The following is a 20474-nucleotide window of genomic DNA, read 5'->3' as shown; positions in this document are numbered from 1 at the left end:
GTCATGCTTTGTGCCTGTAACCCTGGGAATGTTTTCTTCTCCCTGCTTGGCTGCAGGTGCTGACTGGACAAGTATAAATACTTCTCAGGTCTTTGTTGGGAATCACTTATGACTATTCTACAGCCTGCATCATATGCCAGGGTGAAGGAGAGAATATTAATACCCCTTCTGGGCCTAAAATTAGGAGTTACCAACTCATAAACATGTATGACCACACCTTAGGCTCTTTGAGAATGGACACTATCATGCAAAAATTTAAATATTTACTGTTTAAAATGCTAGGAAAGTTTTTTAACACCATCAGGACTGGTTTTTTTAAGTGATGTGAACCTCACTGTAGCTCTTGTTGGGCGAAGGGAACTGCTCAGGTTTTGCACCAGCAGAAGATCTCATCCATAAAGTCCTTGCTGAGTGATGCTGCCAGATACTCTTTGCATGGCCAGGGTGATTCTGCAGGAGCCAGAGCCCCGTTGCCACATCAGCAAAGTCTTTGTGGACAGTCACTGGGGACACAGGAGAGCAGAGGCTTCTAAGAGATGCTATCTGTCCTGCTTCAAGGCACATATTTCAGTGATTTTGCACTGATTTCAGTGGCTGAACAGAAAGCAGGATCTTCAACCAGTCTGCAATCACAAGTGTGTTTCATATGAAACAGGGAGAGAAAAATCTTAAGAGATCTTATCTTTCCCTAATTAACATTTCCGGGGAGAGGTTCAGCTCTAGATTCAGACACCTGTATGGGTTCATACAAGCCAAGTATTTACTTGTCAGGCAGACATGTGTAAACTCATGTTATAATTAAGAGAGATTTAGTCAACACACTTAACAGTCCCCAGGGCAATGTAAACTGAGAGGATGCACTGAGCACCAGGGGAAGCCGAGATTATCAATGTCCCCTTCTGGGCCAGAACTGTGAGCCATCAGCTCCTAGGAAATGGATTGTGTTCTTCAGACATACCTCATACCACAGCACACTAAGATGTCTACAAACATGTGTCAATCCAAATTGGAGGGTTAATAATTCCACCGTCTGGCGAGAATTCTTGTGTCCATTTGTCCTGGGTGTGTTTAGAAGGTTGTGATCAGGCTGTGAGGAAGCCTAAGTGTTACCACTGGGTCAGTGTTGACTCTGAGGAATATGTGATCAACATGACCAGCTATACCTTGAGGCTGACCCTTTCAAGCCTTTCCGTAATAATCTGTTCACATACAAATTACTCCCATCTCATTAGGCAGGCCAGTGCTTCTGCAAATGAGACAACAAAAGCCTGTAATGATTTTTTTAATTCCTGACTGGTAGTTTGAGTGAGAAAATTTACTTTGCTAAACTTTTTATGACATTTCTTGTCTGCTGATTACATCAGTATTATGAATGCTTGCTTGCAAGTGGGCTTTGTTCTGGCATCTTCACAGTCTCAATTACAAAACCCACTTCACTATCACATTAAAAATAATCTTTTTATTCTCAAATCTCTAATCCAGTAAAATCCTCACAAGTATTTTCCAAAAGGACTCTCATTGTACTGCACAGACTTGGGCCACAACAGTACACAGTTAGATTTTAAAGGAAGTATGTCTACTGCTACAGTCATATTTCCTGCTCCTTAAATGCTCCATTGGAAAGCCCTCAAGATTTTTAACATTTTTGAAATAATGCCTAAAGAGGTCAAAATAATGTTTCCCTTATGCCTTATAATTTATCTGTCTCTCTAGTTTACTGTTCTCCCTACAAAGGCCCCTTTGTACTTTCTGCCTAGAGAAACAGTCTTCGGCTAGAAATACAAATACAGAACGTAGATAACCCACATTACGATAGGGTTTTGCTCCAATAAAAGAGCTGCTGTTTCAGCCCTTTATGCATAATTGCAATAGTTTTCAAAACATTATGAAATAGAAATAGATATGATTCTCACTGAAGGAGATTTATGTTGTCTCATAGGAATCCTCTGTCCAGACTTCCTCATGCTGTGCACTGTCCCAATGTGAGAGCAAGAAACTCCCTGGATGGAGGAAGCCATTGGAGGCAGATCTGAAGTAGAACCAAGTCCCCACTGCATTAGACTCCTTCAAATGAGAACTGGACATGCTAATTAAAAAACACCTGGCTGTGGTCAGGTAACGAACTGCCCAATGGGCCTTGCCAATGGTGACAGCTGGGGATGTGGCACAGTGACCTTTCAAGCTGGCATGCTGGAAAAGCAACATGAGTGGTCCCTCCCTATCACCATCTCCAGCCCAAACCAGGCTTACCCCACAGCTTACCAAACCTGATATTCAAAATATTGCCATCTCTGAGTTGCCAAATGCAAGCCCAACAGGGAACTGGCTGATCCGGGAAGCCAAAGCTGTTGGTGCACTGCTTTGCCATTCTCAGAAATAAGTATTTTTTGGCTAGATTTTTCCAGTGCTGCCCTGCTACTTGGTAATGAAGGGACTTGCTTTGATATATTTAACCCCTGAGTATTACAAAGACACACTGTGTTTCCAGTAAACTCCTGCACATTCCAACACTCAAGGTCATATCCAAGCCAAACTAAGCTTTCTGCTGCGCTTGGAGTACTTACTAATCACCCAGACTGACTTCTTGGAATTGCAATGCTGCCTTCAGATTCAACCCAAAGGCTTGGTAGCACGTCAGCCAACAGCCTCCTAATATCATGAGATAAACATGCGGCAGAAAATCTGGTTTGCAGGCACTGGGTTCAGCTGGTGGCTCGGTGGCAGGATGCCATGTGCATAAATCTCATGCCCAGCAAGAAGGAAAGAGCAGCCCCTCTGTCTTCCTGCAATCAGGTTTCAACGTGACATCTTTATGGCAGCACAGCTGACTAAACACTGTAATGTCACCAGCGAGTGGCTGTCCTGTTCTCCTGTTTGCAAAGCAGCTCTCAGGTTGGTAATGCCAGCAGTAATATGATGAGAGGCTTTTAAATGCACAGGAAGATAAATCACTGATCCATCATATTTGGAATGTGCCTGATAAGGACTAAAAAAGCCTCACTCTTACCATGCATTCTCTAGCTTGCTGACTAAACTCTATGAAATAATCCCTTGGAGTTCCCCCAGATGATACGAGGGGTAAGTGGTGTTTCTTTTGCTTATGGGCAGTCACCTATTCAAACACAGCAAACAATGCCCCTCAAAAGCACACTGCCAACAACAAACCAGCTGCAGCTTCTCAGGAGCTTCACAGAACCAAGTAAACTTCTCTGTCCCTACAATACACTGGTGTGTGACTCCATGCGCCATAACTCTCTAAAATGCTTCTTTACTAGAATATAAAATGATTTTGTTTCTGGAGGTTGGTCCTGAATGCTGGGGCCACATGCAGCACAAGGCAAGGGAGCACTTGTGAGGAGCTGCTTGTGGATGTGGGTCTTTGTAAGGCCGTTGCTTCAGCAACAGCGAAGAAAAGATTTGTAAAAAACAGGAAAATGTGTTGGAAAAGCTACAAATCAAGAGACTGATCAGACTAAGAGACAAGGGAGCTCCTAAAACCAATTAAAACTTCAGAGAAATAATTCTGTAGATTTTCTGTCAAGGGTATCCCTTTAAAAAAAAACTTAAAAGTTCAGTAGAGAGGGAATTTCAGGAGCTGCTAATGTCACCTGCATCCTCTTTGTTATTTAATGCAGTTTCTTCCTCCAATATATAGCTAAGGGCATGTTCCTGGACTGATTCCATTCGTGCTGCTGCCTTTTCTTCTCCCTCTGCAAGCTTGTATGGGAGCTGAGTGTCTGCAAAAGCTTCATTCAAATTGGAGCTCTCTGAGCAGCCCATCCCCGGGAAATCACAGCGGTTACTTCTCATCCCTTGCATTTTTCACTTTCAGAGAAATTGAAGCTTCTTGTACTTTCATTATGGCATCTTTCTGTATTTGTCTGCTCTTCCCACAAATGCATTTCAAAGTACCAGGATAGTGTGGGCTTTTCAAAGAAGCCTAATTGAAGTGTTACTGAGTGTTAGTGCCTAATTCACTTAGGTTCCCTTGGAAGCATCCTTTTTCATATTTATTACAACACTCTTTCCTGAAACTTTATGCCCTTGAGTACATTGATTGATCAATTAATTTCTTATTATGATGAATTTAATTTCTTATTATGATGAATAAGTAATTTGTACATGCTGGTATTGGCTATCAGCTTCTATCATTACCTCCTTGTCATCACAGAGCAGAGTTGGAATTGTCATTGTTACCTGTCAGATTCTCCATTTTCCTGAAGCAAACTGCTCTTCTGCATGGAGGCTCTTTAAAATGTGCCTGGGAAATAAGGGATCTTCCATGTGCTCTCTCACAGTCACCAACCCTTTCTCCTCTGTAGTGTCTTGCCTTCAAACTGCCACTCTCCGTCACTGCCAAAATATAGCTCATGGGCATTTGTAGCTTTTTTGACATAAATCCTCTTCTCCTTCTCTCCATCGCTTTTCCTTACCCTCACTGACAGATACAGAGCTTACAGGTGGGCTTTGTGTTAGACTAATTTGGCAAGTCTCAAATTCGACCCAGTGGTCCTCACTGTTGTTATTCCCATGCATCTTTCCAGGCAACCCCTCTCCTTGGGGCTTCAAACACTTGCAGACATTTATCCCTCTTTAGCTGTCATTAGGCCAAGTCATGCATATTCACATCTTTTAATCTTTTTTTTTCTCACATCAGTTCCTTCAGTCATTTAATCATTTGTGTTGCTCTTCTCTAAATTACCTCAAATTTGTCTATGCATCTCTGGTTCTCAGACACCATGAAGATGCTGTTTAGATAAATCTGCCTCTGAGGACTCAAGTTCATAAAAAGCTTGTTAATGCCGTTATGGAGGAGACATTTTGTATTGCTGCTGGTCACCAAGATTTTAAAGGTTTGGGAAAAAAGCACATGATGGTACCCTTGCAGAGTGCAATGAAAGGTGGCTGTCATTCAGCTGAGCCTCTTGTCCGTCATTCATCACTGCAGTATCTGCCTCTCTTCTAGTACTTCTCTGAGCAACTTATTGAAATGTTTGCCCTCTCCTCACATCTTGTCCCTCCTCAGGGTGAGAGGGAAGCTTCATCCCTCTCAGGGGTCCCCCCCTACAAGAGGACTCTGCCAGGCTTTCTGTCATTAATAAATATGGTAGTGTGTTTTTTTATCTCAGAGTAAACATACAACTTTGGACTTGGAAGAGAAAGAGGGAACATTTCCAGTGAGCTTTGAGATGTCTGTGGTTTGGACAGGCAGCAAATTGCTATGCATCCAGCAACTTCCCATCCTTCCCATCCCATGTGGACACTGGGCATGACTCTGAGCAGCTTTGGCAGTCATCAGTACCTGTGGACAGTGTGGCTCATTATCCACTGAATCCTCCCAACAGCCCTCATGGGAGACATCCCTTCCCTCCAGCTTGCAGGGTAAGAAATGGGAGCAGAAAGGTGAAACAACCTGCCCAAGGCCATGCAGAGAGATGGGGGATGTGCTCAGGTGATGACTGTGTTGGGCCTGGCAGAAATCTTTTCTTGTTTGGGCAGCTCAGACCGTGCTGGTTTCAGACAGAAAAGCCTCCATTATGCAATATATTTTTTGCATGAGTTTGCTGGAGTTGTAATAAGCTTATCAAGGGGATAACTGTTAGGATAAACCCTACAATCTCATCCATCAGTCAGGAAGAGAAATAAATAGGAAAAAAGAGTAGATTCAGCTTTCCCAGATGTGTCAGTCAGTCAGATGCAGGCTCTGCACTCAGTGACAGCAATCAGAAGGACTCCTGCAACCAGGGCTCTGTGTCCACCTACTAGTCCTGACCTCACCTCACAGCTGCTTTTTCTGGCCAGACCAATTTTAAAATGCACTACCAGCAGCACTAAGCCAGCTTTATAAATGTTACCATGTGAGCTGGGGCACTGCTCCAACACTCTAGGGGGATACAATTATTTACCAAATCCTGGTATAACATGTCACTCTCTGAACTGCCTCTTTGTCTTATGCAGATGATCAGCAACCCTTAAAGCACTGATGTTCTCTCTTTGTAACAAGGCTCAGGTGCTGTTTTTTGTAATGCCACAGAGCACTTTTATGAGCACTGTTCATATGAGCACAATGTGCACAATTAAACATCAGCCAGAGCACAGCTTTTTAACTTGCCTTCCAAGAAAATCCTGCTGCCTTCCCTGTCACTGCCCTCCAGCCTGGTAGGAAAGAATTAACAAAAGCAAAAACAGTCAGACATCTAAAGAAAAGCTTTTAGAATGGCAGAGAAGAGCAGGTAGACAGCAAACAACACCTTTCCAGGAGAACAGGAGGCTCTGTTGAAAATCTCCTTCCCAGAGGCTTTCAGCAGGGGACTGGGCAGGAGGGGAGGCAGTGATGGATAAGTTGTTGTAAGAGCACGGCATGAGGCTGCAGTGGGGGAGCACAAGTGGTGAGATTTACTGTCCCCAGGCACTGCAGTGTGACACAAAGCCATTACAGCACAAGGACTTCTGGAGGGCTGCAGCTGCCCTGGGGGCAGGGGGTGCTGATTCAGAGAGAAGCTCCTCTGTGGGGATGTCTCTGCTGAGAGAACCCCTGCCAGGCTTGCCATGGAAGATGGACATGCAGGTGAGATGAAGAGCACAGCCTTTTCCCTGTTTGTGCCAGACCTCCACCTTTGGGAGAATCACCAATGCAGGACTTGGAAGAAGCTGCCAGAGAGGCATTTTAGTTACCTGCCATTGGAGCTACTGAGAATAAAAATGTGACAATAGAGCCTGAACTGTAAAGGTAAAGGGAGATGAGGAGACAGTGAAGAAAGCGGCTCTGGAAATCCATGCCTGGAAGGATTTAACTGTCAGCACAACTTCTGGGAGTGGGAAATAAAACCAGACCAGGTCACCTGCGGAGTGCAGTGGAGCTGGAGTGATGTCTTGGGACTGCTGCAATTCAGGGCATCCATCAACCCTCCCAGGATACCCCAACAGTCCTGGTGTCCTCCACCCCAAAGAGTCTAAAGGCAGTTCATAGAATCTATCTCCAAAATGTGAATAAAATAAAAATATCCATGCACAGGTCCTGCAGAAAGGTTCATCCTGTGTTCAATATTGCCACAGCTGACCAGTTCTCCAAAGCTCTAAACAGCCCATGCATCTCACAGGAGCTTGGGCAGTTCTTGGCATGGTGGGCCATGCTGCACACCATGCACAAATTTTTATTCATCATCATCTTCATTAGAGATAAGATCTTTTAGGTCTGTCTTCCCTCCTATGCACCATGGAAGCTATTTGTTCCCAGGCTCTGAAAATGCAATAGTCATTACTGTAAAGATGGTACTTTTCATGGTAAGTGTGAACTCCAACTTTTAAAAAATAAGCACCTATTTAACTAAGAGCTTTATAATAGATCAAGCAGTGCAGAGTACTAAGAAAAGTGAGAGCTACTATTTAAGTAAACTAGCTTAGTGGTAGGATTGGGCAGGAAAATAGTTTCTTCTTGGTATCTTTAATAGTAATTTATTCAAAACCCTTATCTCTGGATAAATACAAATTAAAAATTAAAAGCTCCTGTAAAGTAATGCATGAAACTAAAGCACCACAGAGAAATTTGGAGAAGCAAATAGAACTGCTATCATAAACTACAAAAGCACTTCAGAACCAGGAAAGAGAGCAAGGAAACTTGGGAATAAAACGAAAACCCAGAAAAGCAACTCAACTGCAACACGAAAGGAAGAGAGGAGGCGATGGTGGTGGTGGCAGCAAGGAAAACCACTACTTAAAAAAACAAATTCCCAACATTGCCTCAGCAGGATGCAGAAGGAAATATTTAAAACCACAATTTTGAGAACATAACCCAGACTGTCTGGTGAGTGACACCTTCTGTTGGCACCAGGCAAACAGGCTCCTGCCTCAGGGCTCCAGAACTCCCCGGCAACAGTCCCTGAGGTCATGTTAAGCTCAGAGTGGCACAGAGCCATCAAACTTCAAGCACTCGGGGAAACACTCCAAAACAGTGTATTTTTCAAGGCCAGCAAGTGCCAAAGAGGCATGGATTTCAGTGAATCCACGGTACTGTGTGAATGTTTTAGGCAATAATAACCTTGGGCAATGCAAAATGGCACTGCTGGCACATGGAGAAGGTGGTCAGAGCATGGATGGGGCCCCAGCACAGGACTGTCCTGCTGAGCCACAGCTCCTGGGCACACAGGGCAGCAGGGAGGCCCTGGGGGCTGCAGGCTCTGGCAGGACCAGGAGCTCAGCTGGTGAAGCAGCACAGGCAGCAAGGCTTGGCCTGGCATGCAGTACCCCACTGTCCTTAATACCCTTATCCAGCAGCTGGGGGAGAGCAGGAATTACTATTTCTCCCACTTTAGAGGTGAGGTGTGGATGTGCAGCTGCTCTGGATCACATCCAATGACACGTTTAACATCCAAGTGCATGTTTAGGTGCTTGAATTCACATTATGTCAAGAAGCTACAGATTATCATGATGTGGGATGGCATCAGCAATGTGGCCAAGCACCTCCCTGAGATACAGTGGGGTCCATGAACAACTGTCCACCTTAAGACAGCCAAAACTGTGACTGGAGGTCAACAGAAATAACTCTGGCCTCCAAAGAAGGGGAAAACAATCTTCCCCTTATGGAGTCTGTGCAGAGAACTGGCCTCCAAATTGAGAGGTTTGGGCTTCAGATCACAGAGCTGATTCAAGGCAAGTGGCAGGTTTTTAGATATCACCAGGGATGACTTCTGGTCCCAAGGACACTCACCAGCCTCCAGTCACTGTTTCTAGCACTACGTCAAGACAGTGCCAGGAAAGTTACAGTCTCAGTTTCTTTAGACAAGAGCAGATTGCATAACTCATATGGTTGAGGAAAGGCTAACTCTAATAAATACATAAAACCCAAGGGATTATCTAAGCAGCCAATAAAGATACAGAATCTTTATTTTATGAACTGGAGTTATACTTATTCAGTATGTGGCATCAAAAGAAATACAGATTTTCTGACAGATTTTTTATTTCCTGCTGTTACTAAAATGCATCCCCTTAAAGCAGCATCTCACAAAACTGTAATTCTTCTCAATTTATCTCTGACTGAGCCTACAGTCAACAACTTTGTACCATGCATGTCACAAATGAGATTTTCATTCTAAATGATCAGATGCACGGATCAATTTGGAAATTACATACATTTTGTGCATAGCCTGCATTCCCCTTGTCTTTTTTCAATCTGAACTGCCCATCCCATCTCCCATACACTTGTATGGTTAAAATTGCATGAAGGTGGTTTCTATTCTAAAAGAGACATTAATGGAAATGGAACAGAGTGAGGCTGCTGAGATTATTTTTACCTGAGCTCTGATGGCGGCGTCCTTCTTAATCCACTTTATCACTGTTTCATACACCAGCTCCTCTGCTTTGGTGTTTAGGCTGTCATTGGACATGTAGGAAATGAAGTCATCTTTGGAGATATTAAGGATCTCTTCTTGGTTTGCCACCTCTGGGAAAATTTGCAGGGCATAAGCTTTGGCCATGTTGTATAGTTCAGTACACTGCATGGCTTCAGCCATGGCTAATATTCCTAAGCAGTTGCTAGCAGTCAGCTGTTTTTCTAAAAAGGGCAAAAAAACAAACAAAAAAGGCAATTGAGAATTATTAAAAGCAAGATTTGCATTTGTTCCAAGATCATGAGAAAAATCAGTGTCGTGGACAAACCTCCAACCTTAATTAATTTCAGGGAGTTAACGAGAAGCAGCACCCTGGGTTAATTTGGAATTGGGGTTTAAAGTACAAAAAGTGAGCTGGAGATGGGGAGACAAATGCACTTTCTGAGTTTGCTTTTTGTGTAAGCCTCCACAAAGCACTGGGGAAACCTACTGACATAACAGCATTTGGGGCTTCCCAAGGGATGGGAACCCAGCCAAGAGACTGCTGCTGTTCCCACCGCCTACAATGTTGCTTTAAGGAACAGCAAAGATGTAAACGCCAGTGCAGACACTTAAGAATAAATGCAAACAGCACTAAGGACATTTATGAGAATGCTGCAGTCACTTTATGATAATTTCTGCCCTGTTCAGCTACTAAGCTACTTCAAATAAAAAAAAAAAATTCCTCCCCCCCTTCTTTTTTTTTCAAAGGAACTTTGCTGCTGCTGAATGTGATGACATCCCTTATGCAAAACACAGATTATACTAACGCCTTCTGTTAAACGTTGTGTAGTGGGTTTCAAAGAAAATCATGCACAGAGGAGACAGCATTATCTCCTTCCCAGCAAACAGAAGCAGCAGCACAGTGTGTAGCTTTGCCTTAGAAGTGTGCTACACCATGCATTTGACTGTACTTTTTTTCCTTTCCAGCTATTTTGAAGAAAAACTCACCAATTTTAGACATTTATAAGAGGAACTCTCAGATTCTTTGCAGCTTTTGTTAACTAAGCCACTACTAATAAGAAGAATATATTATTTTAAGATATAGAACTGAAAAAGAAAAAAGCAGTAAGAGTGAGACTGCAATAGATCACAAAGGAATTGGTACCAGTGGCAGGCTCTGGTGCTGTCAGAAAAGTCTATCACATTTGGCAGTGTCATATCCTAGAGCACTGTGACAGAGCATTGGATAGGAATGTGCAATAGCCCCATATCTCTTCAAACAAAACTCTCATCAGATTGCTTCTGCTGCAAATGCTCAGGGATCTTCCCTACACCCAGCCTCTGCCTTCATCAGATTGAAAACCTGCACACTATCTATATGTGGCTTTTAATAAAATGGGATTATGAACCACCTTTACCTATTTTTTTTAAACGTGACATGAGATTAGGAGTTTTGTGGGGTTGTTTTGCTTTCTTCCCCTCCCAACTCTTCTTATTTTCTTTTACAGATCCAGCAGTCTCAAAACTAGGTTATCTCATTTTGCATCAGTTGATTGTACTGACTCCAAGGAGCCCATTTTCTCAAGCTGACTGCAGTAGCAGCACTGTTTGCTGTCAGTAGATTTTGTCACTCAAAGACTGCCCAGAGATGGGGTGTAAACTGATAGCTACAAAGCCCAAAGCTAGTGATTTTTTTTTCTTGAAAAAAAAGGAAAAAGGAAAGGAGAGGAATTAAAAAAAACCAAAAACAAAACAAAAAATGAACAAACAAACAAAAAAACCCCAACAAAACAAAACAAAACGAAAAAAAAAACCCCACCCCCAAAAACCAACCCCTAAAAAACCCCCAAAAAACCAAAACCAAAACCAAACCACAAAAACCCCCCAAAGATCAAAAGCATCTTCCAGATTCCTTGCTTCTGTCTGCTGGCACAGTTTCAGGGTGTACATATGGCTTGGGGTAAAGTAATCATCTAACAGAGCCCAAAACTCTTATAATTTCTTGGCAAACTCTCAAGTCAAAGGCCAATCTGCCACTGTTCCACCTTATCCTCAGAGGGTTAATAATGAAGGGAATAATCAATTTGGACTCATTAAGAAGCAGATCATGGTAAAGACTTTCAAGTCTTTTTCTTCAGAGGACTGGTTTTACCTCTATCAGGAGACATCCCCACACCATTTCCAGCTGAGCCTGTGGTGTGCAGCAGAAAAAAACTGCTCACAACTGATTTCTTCTGATCTGGACAAGCTTCTCTAGCTCTAACAACACTGGGTGACTGGTGCAGACTGGTACACTGCTCCAAGCAGCTCCATCTTGGCCCTTGGAGCTTTACTCCCTCCTCTTCCCTGAGAAACCCCTTGGTGGCAGATCCAAAGATGTCCCTGTCTGGTTCAGGAATTGTTGTGAGGCCCTGTGGAGAGGGGTCCCAGGGAGATGTGGGGTTAGGGGATGTGCAGGAGGCTGGTGACATACTTCTCTGCACTTCACCTCTGTGTGATGAGAACCACAGCAAGGTGGGCACAGCAACATCTGTTTAAGATGAGAACTGGCATGTGAACTAGAGGGATTCACTGCTGGTGAGGAAGACAGACCTTGGGACAATAGCTGTAGGTGATATGGAAAATCTCTATCCTATGAACATACAGACACCACCTCATCCCCCCATTTTTCAGTTCTGACTAAAAATTTGGCAGCAAGACTGGTTGTCTCTTGACTTCAGTATGGTGCAATTCTGCATTCACATTAATATCCCTGCACACCCATAAACAAGCAATTCCAAGTAGTAATTTGGTAATATTCTGGATTAATCTGGTAATATTTTGGATGATGATTCCAGAATGAGCAGAACCCTGCCTTACCAATGTCTGTTACTCTTCACTGGCTGTAAAGGGACCCTGCATGACTACTCAGACTTCTGCTATACAATACAGCTCATCCCAAATGACTGCAGTCCAGGGGTACTTGTCAATGCTGGCATGACAAAGACAGCTAATGACCAGTTCTGCTCTGTCTGCTCTTGTGTTCCTTTGGACACTGGCATGTTTACAATAATTGTTGTTTTGCCACAGTGACACTGGGCTTGTAACAGCAGATTTTTTTGAAGTTTCACCTTGTCCCTGTTCAGAACAAAAATGCTGACTACTAAGCTATTCCCAGTGCTCAAGGACAGTTTATAACAGAGTCATGAGTGGACTGCAGGGATATCAGATGCAATCTAGTAGCTTCTCTCTGGTTTGAGACAGTGCTGGATAGCATATTTGTTGGTACGTGAGCCACAATAATGCAGATCAGCAGCTGGTATTTTCCACTGTGTTAGATGTGACTTTGGAGCAGGATCCTGTGCAGCATCATCAGGAGACAGTCAGCCAGGCAGACTGCTCCAACTGCACTTCTGGGAGTGGGGAGACTTGAGGTAACACCAAAGATAAACAGTATGCAGGAAGGGTTACCCAGTGAGATTGTGGTAACGGTATGATGGAAGCTCAGTGGTGGTTGTAAACCCCCTCTTGTGTGCATTAAGCACTGTATTTTCACTCAGAGATGCTTTCTAGATGATGATTTGGACATCAATAAAAACAGCACCAAATGTGTACTTTCTTGTGATACTCTGTGTACATTCTGATGGGAAACTTACTCCTCAGGTATTCCTACTAGTGTCAAAAAGCATGTGAAGATGGGGGATAGGTGGAAGACTATCAGATGCATTCATTGTCTAATGAATTGTCCAAAAGATTTCCCTTCCCTGTGAGAGTCTTCTTCCTGCCTCCCATCTCCAGATATAGTTGAAGTTGATATATAGTTTATATGAAGTGCATACATTAGGGTTTCTCCAGGGGTGGGCAGTGCAGTTCTCCAGCTGGATCAAAATTCTCCACCTTGGATGAATAAAAAAATTGTCCATAATACTTTCTCTTGAATTCCTAAAGACTATAAAGGCCTCTTTTTTCCTCAGGTCCCTGAGGAATGCAGGTCTCATCACTGGTCCATTGTTCAGTTTTTTCTCTTTGCTTCCTCTAATACTCTTTCCAAACATTGATTTTGTGCTCTTTTCTCAGGAGACTAACAAAATTCAGAGCTCCTTCTCTCTCCTAATCTGGCCCATTAAATTACCAGGTTCCACCAGCTTCTTTAGGCTTAAGGATGAATACTTTTACTTTATCAGCAGCAGGATGAAGTACGTCCTCAGAATGTGCTCCCTCCTGTGATGTGTGTCAATGCACCATGGACTGAAACTGTGATACTGGTGAATCACCTGAAACCCAATTCAAGCCATGACTGTGATGACAGAAAAAAAACAAACCAAATATTAAAAAAAAAAAGAAGGCTCAAGTCTTCAGCCCTATGAGTGGAGGAAATACCTATGATATCCTGACCAGTTTGCAGGCACCATAGGATAACATTTGCCCAGTTATCCTATGGTGCCTGCATGAACCTGTCACCATTGCTGCATCAGCCAGCACAGAACTGTTCTCATTTCTCATGGTCTAGACAAAAGCTGAGGAGACAGCATGTGAGGAAGAGAGAGAACATGGCTATAATTATCCCAGGGAAGCCAGTTAAGAAACTTCCCATTGAAATGAAACTACTTCCCTGACATATTTTGCCACATCTCTTCACCAAAAAGTGCAAGAAAATTTGGCGTGGCGTGCCACTGCCCAAAGCTGCTGAGAGTCCCAGGATAGAGACACAAAAGCTGCTTGGACATCACCATGACAGGATCCTCCTGGATCTTCATGGATGAAAAAGGATGACCTGAATTTCCTTTGAGATTGTGCTGAACAGACTTAATATTTTGGGGCTTTCACTTCTTTGAACTTCCTTCCTCTCCCCATTTAGACATGGACTGATGGGAAAAATTCACTGTTTATACTGGTCAACCCTCCAGAAGCCCTGCAGGAAAACCCCCCCTGATTTTTACCATAGTTTTGCTTTGAATAGTGCAGAGGTGGCTGAGTGAAAAATAAAAACACAGAAGACAAAATGCTTTTCCCTAAACTTTTCAGATGGCAAATGCTCTGCTGTCTCCGTAGTGCAATCAAGTCACAGCTATAAATAAAAATAAGCAATTACACTCTGTGAATTCTCCAAATGAGAATACAAAGTTCCAGTGACTCTCCATATATCACTGAACTTATAACCAACTCTACTATTTCACACATAACATGGTTCACTGAATTAAAATATTAACTATCAGAAAAGAGAACTCTCCCAGTGATTCAGGGAAATGAATGTATTTTGGTTTTGTGGCTGAATCTTCAGTGATATCAAAACTTAAACACATCCTGTATTTCTGGAAAGGCTGTAAGATCTAATCACTGTAAAAAGCTGGTGAAGGGAAGCTGGGAGCAAGCAATGCCAGAGCCAGAGCCTTATTCAAATTGCACAGTCTACATGGTGGGATTGCAAAGCATAAATTTCACATCACCAGTATACTCCCCATTTGAGAACAGACTTTGAAATAAGGGGCATATAAAGAGTTGGGAAGGAGATCACAATGCCAGAGATTCTTTACTGATGCCTGCATTGTACCAGTTTAGTCACACCACTCATCTTGCCAGCAGGCTGGCTTAGCAGTGAAAATTAACACAACAGTAAACTGGACTCTTTTGAGGGGTTTTTGTTGCTCTTGTTTTTTTTGAGCATCCCATTTTCTAAAGTCTCATCTTCCACATTCTGCAATAGTAGATGTCAATTTCAAATGAGAACTGCCCAGGGAAAACCTACAATTTATTTGGGCTTCAGAGACAACAATGCCTCCCACACCAAGATGGAAGTTGAGGAAGCCCAAGCAGAAATGAGATGTCAAAAAAGGTTATCTGGTACTTACGCTTGGAAGTACATCATTTAACACCAAGATCAATTTTTTGGTATTAATAAATTTATGCTAATTTAAAAATTATTACTGATAATAATATAAAAATTATTACATTAACTGATGTTACAGCTATGACAGTGAAGGAGTGGCTTGTGGTACAGGCAGGAATTTGAACCACTGTGTTTCAGCTGTTGTGTCTCCTCTTCTGCCCTACCAGGTCTGTCTGGTTCCTGTTCTGGCCAGTAAAGCTTAGCTGAGCTGGGAATCTTGGACTGTTTTGAAATAACCTCTGCTGGAAAGCAGAGGGAAAGTGGAAGGAGCAGAATGACATGATGTGCCTGGCAAGAAGAATGTATTTCTTGGCCATGAGAGGATGGACTGAGGCACTGGCAAAGATGTAGCTCTGTAGACCCGCACAGAGACAAATGCTCCCTGTGCACACAGGGCACACCAGTTACCACGAGTGGGCAGAGCAACCTTTCCCTCCACCCACCTTTGTGATGATATTAGGCCATAGCTCTGTATGCAGCAACAAACCCCAGGAACATTCAGTCTGGAACACTGGACATGTAAAGAAGGACTTTCTCACAAATGCAAGAAAATTGCAGCTATTGCAATGCAGTCCTTCATTTTTTGACAGATTTGTAGGAGCTCTTCCTCCATTGGAGCCCACCTCCAAACTCTTTCGGTGTTTGACCAAGCTGGCCTAGTGTAGAACCCAAAATATGCTGTCACAGTTATAAGTAACCTGTGTGTTACAGCCTGGTATCTACGTACAGATCATCCTCTGGGAAACAAAATGTCATCAAGATTCCAAGAGTGGAACAAGATTCAACAAAATAGGTTATACAAGATGTGAAAGCTGTTGCCACTCAAGCAACAAGCTATGCTTCTCTAGACCATTTTCCATTGGCCATCACATCAGCATTGGAAATTCAAATCACAAACCAAATAATGTTGCCTTCCTTTATTTTACTCTATTTCATCTCGGGTTTCTTCATTATCCTTCAAGAGTTGTTCAAAGACAGGTTTATAAACTTTAACACAAGATTTTAAAAGCTCACTAGATGCAATGATTCTTACCTAGAAATGAAACGCAGACTTTACAGAAAGTATGGAACTGGAACTTGCTGGCAGCTTCCAGTAGTGTTTTTGCATTGGCTGAATCTATGATCAAAGAACCTGTATAAACAAACTCCAGGAGTAACTCCAGGACATCTGCAGTGAGGTTGGACATGGCCAGTTCCAGCTTCTCCCCGCTTCTGCTGCTGTCTCGTGGTGACCTGGTAACAGCAGACAATTAAATTATGGACATTACACCATCCCCAATTTATTGGCATTTATTGATTAGTGAGGGCTAGAAAATCGCTTTGCACCTCATTATATTTCTCCATTATTTTTGTTTACGGAACTGAAGAATATGAATTTTAAAATAACTGAACTTAAAAACTTTAACTGGATCTGAAAGAGAAGAGTCTTAAAGCAAGTCTTACGAAAAATCTTTATTGCTACTTTGCATTTTCATGCAAAAACAGTTGCAAAAGAAAAGGAAAGGAAAAGAAAGGAAAAAAAAAAGAAAAAGGAAAATGAATGATTCAACATTAATGAAAATGAGGAACAGGATTAGCTTTCAAAGGGAAACAATACATTTTAACATCTTGGTTAACATCTCATCTTCTGTGTGTAATATAACTGTTAAAGAAAAACCACTCTCCAATTTCAAGAGAAAAGGTCATCTACTTTTTCAAGAATCCAGCACTACAATAATTTTAGATGTCATGTACACTTAAGCATACATTTAAAGACCTTTTCATAAAAAATAATAATAAAAATTACTAATTTCTATTTAGCTTGAACTTCTCAGTATGTTATAATAAATTACAGATATTATCAATATGCTATCTATGGTACACAGATGGCCATATAAAATATAATATATGCTTATTCTAAAAAATCTATTGTTCCCTTTTAGGCACTAAAAAAAGGAAGCCCTTCATGGCAATTGCTTTGAAAACTGAATACAAGACAAGCTAGACAGACAAAATGGTTAGAGCAAAGAAGGGAGAGGGGGGAAAACAACAACCAGCTCTGCCACAGGAAGCCAGCAGCCATCCTCTAGGAGTTTCATGACTGTGGCCTATGGTTTTTCCTGCATGAAGTGCTGAACAATTTGGGGATCAAAGTATCTCCTGCATTTGAAGTGTGCATTAGTGCTTGTGAAATTATTGGACAAAAAGAAAGTCATACTGAATTATAAAGTAAGGGCCCAGTTCTTAATGCATGGCTGATGTGTCTGCAACACTAAAGACAGGTTACACCTGAAAGACAAAAGTGATGATAAATTTGGTAACATCAAGGAGGGGAGGGGAAATCTGTTGGAGTAAGAAAATAAACTCTTTTAATGGTTAGGACCATCCAGCACCTTCTCAAAGAAACATGAGCTTTTTGTTTGTCACTGGACAGTCAACGTCTGCTCGCTCCAGTTCTGCTCGAGTACTTGCAAAAGCCACGGCACGAGTGACACAAAACCGGCACACGATGCAGCGCGACAGATACGGACTGGCCACAGCATCACTACTCACAGGCAACGCCAGCTTGAAGTGTGAGCAGAGACTACCACGAGCACTACCAACCTCTTGGGTTCACACAGATGCCTAGAAAGGTGATGGTCAGACCTCTACTGCCATCATGGAGGAAAAATAAACAACACACGAGGTTCAGGTTTTTTCCCGCATGACACCCCAACCACCTGTCCCAAGAACACCTAAATCATTTGGGGAAGTGCTTAAAATTTGCAGTGGATGCTTTGTCACTGGTCCTTCATTGACCAGCCCTGGTCAAGTCAAGGGCACATCTTTAATCCATATGAATCTCTGACAGATCACAACTTTAAAGAGGTTTCATTTTCAATGGAGGAGCGGCTAGCAGTCCCTAATTTCTTAGTTTTCTCTAAGGTAGTGAACAATGGTTACTCCCATTCACAGGAGGAAACTGAGGCACAAGGAGATAAAATAATTTGGCTATGATCACAGAGAGTCAGGAGTAAACCAAGGAATTAAACACCATTTTTAAAATTCTAAATACTGAATTGTCCCTTTTCATGGCAACACAGATGGGTTAGACCCTATTCCACAAGTAGATGCTAAGAAAACATACTGATCATGACACTTGTTGTACCCCTACAATCAGAGGTCTCTGCCACCCTAAATCCTTTAGCACATCACAGTATTCTTTCTGAACTCTTGCATATGGATTCAATCCTGCATCTGAGGCAGAAATCCTCTGGTGGCAAACAGAAGAGTTGCCATTTCCTAGATCCTCAAGAGGATGATGCAAAATGTCGGGTTTTTCCTTTCACACACTCACACCCCAATGATATGCCCCATATCTGATTTATCTCTAATTTACATACATCTGGTGCTGCACTCTGGGCTGTCAAATACCTCTTGGTACAGAAGTAATTCTTGCTGAACTGCTCCCAGAAGTGGTTTGTACCTGACAGTGAGCTTGTTTTTACGTGGGCTGGTTAATAAACACACCACTTAAAATTTCAGTGAGGTTTGGAGGTACCCAGCAAGCAAGAGTCGGGCTCTTTGCACTGTGGGATACCATAAGCAATTATTTATTTAATGTCACTACTTGCACTGTGCTGGTGACAGCCATGGGAAGGACTGCGCGTGATCCGCTGGGAATCGCACAGTCGCCCCCAGTGCGGAGACCAGGAGCACTGAGGAAAGGATGATGTGACACAATGTCAGTGCAGACACATACCCATGCTAGCAACAACTGCAAGCTGCTATTTTTCACAATAATTAAGTAATAATCTCTTTTACTTTGTAATACACCAAGCAATAAACTGCTGCTGCAATTGATTAAATGCCAAAGAAAAGCTAAGGTGTTTAATCAATCACTAGAGCCACTTACGGCAAGTATAATACAAAACTACAGAGATTATTGATATTACACAATGAGCCAGAAATGGGAAAGAAAATTATCCCTATTCCTGCCTCTGCAATGCCTTGAATGTGTTGTGCTGTTTTCCTTGTGCTTTCTAAGCATGGAGCTCTTCGGCTTCATGTTTGGCTGAATCAAATATTGAGTACAGGCTAGATTCAGCCTGCACAAGGAAATCACAGCTACCCTGGCTTCCATGCCAGGGATCTGATTTGGTAGAGGCTGAAGAATGTGCAGGGAATTGGCTGAAGCAGGTCCTAATGGATTAAACATTAAATGTCTGAAGGATAAGAAGAATAAGTCAGGAAACAGACTGATGTCACTGAAGTAGGAAATTCCATAGACTTCTTTATGAAATGATTTCAGTGAATCAGGTTGTAATATCCCCCTCAAAGCCTGAATAAAAATTTCTGTGTTCTTTGTTTTCACAAATCTTAGAATATCATATGCCCTGTGCAGTTAGAATTCATCTATTTGGGACAGAGTCTTCTCTTAGCTCCTCTAGAGGAACTGCAATGAAGTGGCTAATTCCATATTACAAGAATAGAATTTAGTCCCGTAACTGCAAATGCAGTGGATTTGGGAAAATCTGTAGCCAAATATAGAGCTGTTCCCCAAATAGCTCATCCTGTGTCACAACAGGAGGAGTTTTGTTGGTGACATCAGTAAATGCAAATATATAGAGAAGTCTGTTACCAGAAAAACCCTGACTTCCTGCCTTAAGACCTGGGAAAAGTCATAGTTCTACCTGGTACATACACTCCTGTTCCCCATCACCTGGCACAAACAAACATGAGGTGTTTTGGGGATTGAGAGCCTGCCTCCTTCATGTTTCAGTCTCACTTGAAGCCAGTGAACGCACCCTTATCGTCCATGGACATCATTAAATGTGGCACATTCTGCTATTTGCCCGGCGAACTCTAAAGTTTAAACAGAATGATGTCATTTTATTGGCCTTGTAATCATTGCTCATATTATAAAGGTCACACATTTCACATTGTGGCAGAAAATCAATAGCTCTCCCAACAGCCTCTGGGGGAAAAAGTTTTGCTTCTGAAGAATAATATATAATAAACAATTTTAGTCCTTACTTTATCATGGCTATAATCTTGGAGAAAAGCTACAGTAAAAATCTGGCAAAGGCTGATATATAAACTCATTAAAATTGGGAAGTGATTTAGAACAGGACTTTTAAAAAGATTTATCTTGAGCTAAACAGCAAAGAGATTTGTTTAGGTCTACATTTAAACAAGCTCCAAGAGCTCTTTAACAGCTTAATTTTATGGTAGCTGTTGGGGAATTCTTTCAGATTTACAAATCATGTATTTCTCCAGCAAGGTGATAGACCTGAGCAATGTGCAAGCAGCACTGAACCTGCAGATAAGCAGGAAGCACA

General features: G+C 42.2%; 1 protein-coding gene across 1 annotated transcript in view; it reads right to left on the bottom strand.

Annotated features, from left to right (window-relative positions):
- The window catches only part of KLHL29 (kelch like family member 29), a 387740-nt gene that overhangs the window by 40019 nt on the left and 327247 nt on the right, over positions 1–20474 (bottom strand). The window contains exons 7-8 of the mRNA XM_018921262.3: positions 16208–16407; positions 9291–9550 (exon numbers count right to left, since the gene is read on the bottom strand). Of these exons, the coding sequence (XP_018776807.2) occupies positions 9291–9550; positions 16208–16407 (460 nt within the window). The remainder of the gene's footprint in view (positions 1–9290; positions 9551–16207; positions 16408–20474) is intronic.

Source organism: Serinus canaria, chromosome 3 (assembly GCF_022539315.1).
Source record: "Serinus canaria isolate serCan28SL12 chromosome 3, serCan2020, whole genome shotgun sequence".
Classification (NCBI taxonomy): Eukaryota; Metazoa; Chordata; class Aves; order Passeriformes; family Fringillidae; genus Serinus; species Serinus canaria.
The sequence above is the reverse complement of the archived record's forward strand: the minus strand, read 5'-3'. Positions and strand labels throughout refer to the sequence as shown.